Source organism: Falco rusticolus, chromosome 11 (assembly GCF_015220075.1).
Source record: "Falco rusticolus isolate bFalRus1 chromosome 11, bFalRus1.pri, whole genome shotgun sequence".
Lineage (NCBI taxonomy): Eukaryota > Metazoa > Chordata > Aves > Falconiformes > Falconidae > Falco > Falco rusticolus.
The window spans coordinates 18,415,546-18,423,125 of NC_051197.1; the positions used below are offsets into that span (position 1 = coordinate 18,415,546).

The window sequence follows — 7,580 nt, forward strand, 5'->3', positions numbered from 1 at the left end:
TCGAGAACAACGAGCTGGGACCAGCCTTTCCAGCCGGATCGCCTCCTTTCGGGAGAAAACAGCCCAGGATTCATTGTTTAGACTCAGGAAAGGGCTCTAACCGAGCCCAAATTTCCTACCTCCTTCCCCAGCCCGGATAGGATGCGTTTCCCAGGAAAACCTCGGTGGCGAGGGCTGCTCTGGCCACTCGGGACCCCTCTCCCGCGCCGTTCCTGGCGGGCGTAATTTGGGGGGCCACGGCGGAGGCGCGGGGGAACAGTCAGCGGCCGCCGCAGCACGGGCAGAAAACGAGGTGGGCGTTCCCGACCCGCTCCCCTTTTGTTAGATCAAGGCAGAGGTCAATATGGTTTTAACGCGAATTTATTAGCAGAGAAATCAGCAAGCCGCTCACTAATTAGCAAAGCCCAAATAAACGTGCCCGGAGGCTTCTCTTTTTCTTTTTTCGTTGTGATTTTTTTTTCTTTTTTCCTTCTATCTCAAAAGAAAGGGAGCCCAGGAGAAAAAATAGGGGGGGGGGGGAGGGGAAGAACGCCAAACCCTCAGAGGAGAGATAATATTGGACTTTATGAATGTTTTATAGGTAATTGCTGTATAACTTTCTAATTTCGCAGGGGGTTGTTCATCTCTAAAGGCTGGGGACAGAGCTGTCCCCGGAGCTCGGTGGAGGGTCACAGCCCCCAGACCCGACCCGCGCCCCCTCTGCCCCCGCGGGACCCGGCGGCCGGGCGGCCCGGGCAGGCGTGGAGCAATGCGGCGCTCGGGGGGGCGGGGAGCTGCCTTCCGGGGGAAGGGGGGGCGGCAACAAAGATCAAAGGCCGGCGGGGCCGGGGGCTCCGTACCGGCCGGGACGCCCCTGCCCTCCCTGCCTGTTTCCCCTCGTTACTCACCCCGACCACCGGCGCTCGTTGCCTGTCCCAGCTCGGCGCGGAGACAGCTGCCGGCCGGGGGCCGCGTCCCCAAGCCCGGCACGGCCCCGCCGCGCCTGGCCCCAGGGGCTGGAGCCGGGCCAGGCCGCCCGCCGCGCCGCAGCCTTCCCGGAACCCGCCGCTACCCTGCCCAGGTGCTTAAAATAACGACGAGGGGCACGGCACCTGCGCGGGGATTTGCTTTTCCTTTACAATACAGATAGGGAAAAGAAGCGCCGGATATGAAACAACGAGCCTAAAATTAAAAATAATTTTAAAAAAAGTGGCATTTGCCTTTTCTACTCCGAATTTCTTGCGCTCTCGTCACGGGGAAAATTAGCTACCTTGAATTTCCACGTTTGTTAAAAAAAGATAAAGTTTATTTTTTTGTTTTTGGTTTTTTCCCTGTAATTTTCCAGTCACAAAAAAATCTATATTTTGTCATCTAAGCATTTATTTTACTGAATCCAAAAAGACATGAAAAGGGAGAGGGGAGAATCACGTTCGTTCGTTTTAAACTAACGTATAGAAGTGAATTTTTTTTCCTCCTTTTTTTAGACGACATATAATAAATATGATATAGCACTCAGCACTCGGTCTGTACAATTCTGTTCGCATTAGGGAGCATGCCACTTTTCAATAAGAAAAAAAAAAAAGGTCATGAGAAAAATCAGTGCAAAGTTCTCCGTTCCCCCGGTCTTCTCCGGCGGGCGGGGGTCGAGGCGCTCTCATTCCCTCCGTCCTCCGCAGCCGTTAGTCTCTCCGGCGGGCTCAGGCTCCCTCTCCCTCTCCTCCTCCTCCTCCCCCTCCGTCCCTCTCTCTCTCCGAGCTCCAAGTCCTGCCTCGCAGGAGCCGAGGTCGGCGGGTCGCCCCGCGGCTCTGCCCGCCTTCCCCCGCGTGTGGTCGTTTCACTTACGGGCTCGGCTCTGGGTTCACGGTTCAAGAGTCCCTGCTCTGACTGATCGCCTCCCTCGGTGGCCGGTGGCTGCCTGCAGAAGCTCCTGCCCCTCGGCTTCCCCTCGCTTCCTCCTCTGCGGTGCTGGGGCTTGTTTGGGGACGGGGAGGGGAAGGGCTCGTTGCGGGGACCGCGGTGCCGCTTCACCGGGGGTGCGGGGTGCCGGGCATGGGGTTGGCCAGGGGGTTGAGAGCTGGCTGCCCTCCGGGCCCCAGCCCGTGGATCAGCACCCGCGGCACCAGCGGCCGCTGGAGCTGGGGGTGCGGCGCGGGGGGAGTCCGGTACATGCTGCTGTACATGGCCGCGGCCGCCGCGGCCGCCGTCGTGCTGTCCATGCTGCCCAGCAGGCTGGGGTGGTAGAAATAGGGTGAGGGGAACATCCTCTGCAGGGCCGAGTAGTTCCCGGCCTCGGCCAGCAGCTCCAGGCCCACCGCCGTCTGCCGCTTCCACTTCGTCCTGCCGGGAGGGGGAACAAGAGGTGGCTGCAGGGCGGGCGCCGCGACGGGGCGCCCGGCCCGGTTCCTCGGGAGTCCGCGGCCGACGAGCCCCCTCCCCTCCCTCTGCACGGCCCCGCACCACCGGGGCCCCGGCGGGGCGCTCCGGCCCTGCGGGCCCGCACACGGCGCGACCCCCCCGGCCGCGCCCGGCTCCCCCCGCACCCCCCGACACACGCACGCGGCGACTCCGGCCAAATTAATAACCACGGCACACGGTTAGATCGCAGCGCGCTGACACTAATGGTTTGCGACAGAATTAGGGTGGCTGCAACCGTATGTAATGAGACAGAAAATTACGGCAGCGGTGACAGGGGCCGGACCCCCCAGCCAGCCGCCGGGGAAGGCGCGGGGCAGCCGCCAGGCGCTCCCCGCATCGCCCCGCGCTCCGGCGGGCAGGAGCACGACGGCGCCCGCCTGCCCCTCCCTCGACCCCCGGGGAACCGCCGGGGCCCGCCTTACCTCCGGTTCTGGTACCAGGTTTTCACCTGCGTGTCGGTGAGGTTGAGGGCGGCGGCCAGGTCCATGCGGTCCTGCACGCTCAGGTACTTCTGCCGCTCGAAGCTGCGCTCCAGCTGGTTGAGCTGGTGGTCGGAGAAGGCGGTCCGCGCCTTCCGCGGCTTCTTGGCCCGCACCGGCGGGCTGTCCCGGCTGCTGCTGATCTCCCGGTCGCCCTCCTCCTTTGTCCCTGCGAGGGAGCCGAGGCGCGGTGAGGGCCGGCGGGGACACCGGCTCGGCCCCCGCCCCGGTTACGGGGCCCCACCGCCCCCTTCCCAGGGGTTCCTCTGGGGGAACGGTCAAATACGGCGGGAGGCGGCGGCGGCGAGCCCGTCCGGAGGACGGCGGGCTTTCCTCTCTCAGCTCGCCAACTACAGGGCTTTCGTTATTTTCTCGCCCTCTCCCCCCGGCCCGAAATGCCGGGAAATCGATATGTCAGCCCGGCTCCGCTCGGGCCCGGGTTTGTGGCGCTCCTTGATCTTCCCCGCAGGAAGAACAATAATCTCCCTAATTGACCCACTGGGGAGGTTGGTGCACACAAAAATGGCCAGACCAGACTGTACATCTGGTTTGGACACTCTTATGCTAATGCTAAAAGAGCAAAATGAGCGGCACACCCGGGCGTCTCGCTGCTCTCCATCCTGGCAATAATATCTCAATGGGGCAAAATTAGAAAAATGTGTCCTGCCGGCCCTCGGCTGAGCCGGGCTACCCGCGAGGGAGGGCAGCTCCGCCGGCACCGCAGGGAAAACAGCCCGTCTCCCTGCCTCGCCTCTGCTCACTCGGTCCCTTCCTTCCCTTGCCTTTCCCCACGCACACATAGCTATTTTCATTTACGAACCCCGCACGGCGGGGTCTTCCCCAGCAGCACGAAATATGCAATTTAAAAAAGAACAAAAGATGAAGAAATAAACCTCCCTATCCCGGCACGGGGAAAACCCGGGTGTTTTGCAAAACGCACAAAGCCCTTCAACCCTCCGCTGCCTATCGCGGGCCGATTGTTTTTGTTATTATTTTATTTTTAATTAAAAGTTCTTTCGTTTATTTGGTATTGACTGTTCGGAAAGTGGGATATTTTTTTCTTTATTTTTATTTTAGATCGAATGAGCAAAAATAAAAAGGCTGAAGGCAGCAAGTGCAGCTGAGCCGCCGATTCTTAGAAAGCCGGAGAATCATTTACGCGCATTTGCATTAAAAATAAATACATTCCGGTTTCCAACGCGATCCCATCGGTCCTGCTTTTTCCTTAGAAACAGGGAAGTTAAATAAAAAAGAGGCGGAAAGGCCGAGAGAGAGAGAAAAAAAAAAATCATTTCCTACCGATCTTAAACCGGCGGCAGCGAGCAGCAGCCATCGGCTGCGCCAGCCGGTGCAGCGGGCGCTCCCGCCGCTCCTTTCCCCCCGATTTTCGTTTCACCGACACGGCCGAGCGCAGCGGCCCCGGTTTTAGCGGCGGCCGAGGAGGTGCGGGGCCGTGCCTGGCCGTACTCACCGTGGCATTTGATGTCGCCCTGCGTGTCGTCGCGCTTGTCGAGCTTGGCTTTGCCGTCCTCCTGCTCGAGTTTGGGCCTGAAGCTCTCCGGGGCCCCGCTGCCCTCCTGCTTGGGGGTGTGATGGGGAGAGGGGACGCTGGTACTGTAAGGTGCACACGCCGCCAGCGGTTTGCTGTCGCCCAAAATGTCCTTAATTAAAAAAGAAGAGGTGGAAGTCCTGGGGCCGGAGCTGGCCGAGCCGAGCTGGGGCGGCGGCGGCTGTGGGGGCGACGGCTGCAAACTCGGCGGCGGCGGCGGCGGGTGCGGGCCGAGGTGGAGGTGGTGTGGCGGCGGCGGGAGGCTCTCCGCCACCCCCAGGTGCGGCTCGGGGTGCTCCATGCTCACCGAGATGGGCGACGAGGGCGCCGTCCCCACCGTGTCGATCTCCGAGCAGGGGGACGGCGTGGCCTGGCTCCTAAAATCCGCCGGCCGGCCGTCGCCGTGGGGGCGAAAGTCTCCGTTCATGACTCCGGGGCTGCCGGTGTTGCCGCCCGACAGGATCGTGTCTATCCCGAAGCTGGACGCGCTCGGCCCCTCCATGGCGGACCGCTTAGCGCCGCGCCCGCATCCCCGCGAGCGGCCGCGGGGGTCGCACCGGGGGTGGAGGGGAAGGGAGGGAGGGGGGGAAGCGGGTTACCCCGACCCGCGCACCGGCGGCGCGGGCGGCACTAACGCGGGGCCCCCGCCGAGCGCCACATCGCCGCCGGGCCGGTTCGCCGCTACCCAACTTTGTTGCGGGAAGTTGCGGGCGCGGAGCGGGGCGGACACCGGCCACTGCGGCGCGCCCGCCCGTGCCCACCGAGCTCCTCTCGGCGGCGGCGACTCCCCCCGTGACGTCAGGGCCGCCACGTCCCCCACGCCGTTTATTATAAACCCGGGCTTTTGCCGCCGCCGCTGCCCGCCCCCATTGGCGGGCGGCCTAGCGGGGGCTGACGCAGCGCGGGCGGCAGCCAATCGGCGGTGGCGGCGGCGGGGACGGGCGCGGGAGGGAGGGGGGGCGGCGCCCCCCCTCCCTCCCGCGCCCGTCCCCGCCGCCGCCACCGCCCCGTCGGGCCCCAGTGCCCCGGCCGCCGGATCGGACCCCCCGGAGACCATCATCCGGTGTTCCCGGGACGGTTTCCTGGTTGAATGTCAAAGTAATGGGAAATGCCAGTGACAATACGTCGTATTAATTCTGATGAAGTGGCGTGTCAACCTAATTAGCAGAGTAATTATAAAGGTGGTAATGAATGATTTGGAGTTCTCCGCGTTACGTCTTAGGACGAATTGCCGTTTTCAGGCCCCTGTGAAGCCCACACCAACGCCTCCCCTCGTGGCCTCCAGCAGCCCTGGGACCCGACCAGTCCCGAAACCAGCCCCAGCCCTCGGGGGCGCTGGGGTCGGGGCAGAGCAGTGGGGCAGGACTGGGGCAGGATGACCTCAAGGGAGATTTTTCAGGTGGTGGCGTTCAGCGACGGACTAGGTGATGCCACAGGTGTGGCACCCACACCCACCCACCCCCCGTCCCCCACACAACGGCTTGCCTCGGTGGTTGGAGCCCGAGGAGCGGGACAGCCCCCGGCCGCGGCGCTGTGCGGGTGCGCCCCCACCCCGTTTCCTACAGCGGTTCCTTTCCTGGGAAGCCGTCCCGCTCAAAGCTCCGGAGGGGCACGGAGGGCGCATGGGGGGCACAGGGGGCGCGGGGGGCCGCGGCGAGCCGGTAACTCGCTGCAGGCGGTTGGGTCCGACGTGAGACGCCGCAGCCCTGGCGCAGTGGTGCGGGATGAGGGGCCGCGCCCCGACAGAAGTGTCGATGCGGAGAGCGCCGTGGGCTTCGGCTCCGCTTCCGACGGCTTGGGGCAGGTCTTCCCTTGTGAGGGGATCCGAGGAGCTTCTGGGTCCTCGCTGCCAAAAATCGCCAGGCCTTCCCTGGGATTCGCCGGTGACCGGTGTCACAGCCGAAGCACACCGGCTCACGCCGGTCGCCGCCGCGGGGCAGGGCACAGCCCCACTCCCGCATTTCTGAAGAAGTTTTTTCGACGCCAGGAAATCCTGCCCGGGCAGCGCGCTGCTACCAAGCATCCCCCGCTCCGCCCCGACGGCCCCGCATCGTCGCCCGCTGCCCCACGGGCAGCCGGGGGACAGCCGAGCATACGGTTTGCCCCGGGGGTTGAGGCGATAGTGCTGCGGCCGGAGACCGGTGAGGGACCGGCGGTGGCGGGCCCCGAGGAGGTGCAGGGCCGCCCGTGGCCGCTGGGCGGCGGTGGCGGCCGACCCCGTTGTCCCCGACGGGCGCCCGCCATGGACGGGACGGCAGGCAGAGCGGCCGCGGCGCTCCGAGCAGGGCTGGCGGGACGGCGGGGTGACCTCCTGCCAGCACGTCCCTACAGATCGGGTCGTTTGAAGGAACAAGATGAGGAAAAGGGAACAAAAGAAGAAAAAGGGGGAAACCTGAGGAGCAAAATGAAAGATCGGGAGAAAGGGAAAAATACTTAAATATCTGCAAATGCACAAGCAGATTTCCTGCAGCAGGGAAGCAGCCCGCGGTGGCCGTATTTATCCTGCCACCTTGGTTTGCCATTTACCAAAAGTATGTCCTAATTATCCCTAGGGTAATTCGGGATCTGCGGTAATATGTTACACTAGCATAATACTTTAACTCACAATACACTTCCCCGTCTCGGAATCGGGATTTAGGGCTTGAAGTCATGTTCCTGAAGAATGAACACCTTTCATTTCCTTCCTCCTATTTTTTAATCCTGGATTCCATTGATCAGAAACATTCTGGGGGGCCGCGGCGGCGAAGCCCGCCCGGGGCAGCCGCTCCACTCCCCGACGGGCCCCGCCGCAGCCTCGGCCTGTCCCGCTCCTCCGGCTGCACCGCGGGCGGGTGCGGATTCCCAGAGGCCAGATCAGCCCGACGCGGAGGCACCGCACGCAAAAGGCCTTCCACCTCCCACTGGCGCCCTGCGCGGGCGCGGAGGGCAGCAGGACTCCCCTCGCACTTGTTGAAGCTGGGGATGAATGCGGGACAGATACAGCCCCGTGTCCCCATAGCCCCTGGCTGGGTGACCCCCCTTTTCCCATCTCATCCCACTCGTCTGACTGCGGGCAAAGTCACGGAGCTTACCACCACCACCGTCCCCCCAATAAATCGGCTATAGTTGAATCAAAGCGATGAGCGAAGGTGCCACTGAGAGGAGTCGGACGAGGGCCC

The 7,580-nt window shown here is 63.3% G+C and overlaps 1 protein-coding gene across 2 annotated transcripts; it reads right to left on the reverse strand.

The window, feature by feature from the left end:
* Positions 1 to 355: 355 nt before the first annotated feature.
* BARHL2 (BarH like homeobox 2) lies at positions 356 to 5,232 on the reverse strand. Of its 2 annotated transcripts, XM_037404944.1 has the most exons (4): positions 4,730 to 5,232; positions 4,345 to 4,534; positions 2,817 to 3,042; positions 356 to 2,316 (listed from the first exon to the last, which is right to left on the reverse strand). In XM_037404944.1, exons 1-4 carry the CDS (start codon positions 4,922 to 4,924, stop codon positions 2,004 to 2,006), a joined length of 924 nt encoding a protein of 307 aa, XP_037260841.1. In that variant the 5' UTR covers positions 4,925 to 5,232; the 3' UTR covers positions 356 to 2,003. The 2 variants fall into 2 exon arrangements, with proteins under 2 accessions (XP_037260841.1, XP_037260840.1); XM_037404943.1 differs by having other exon boundaries at positions 4,345 to 5,232.
* Positions 5,233 to 7,580: the final 2,348 nt, after the last annotated feature.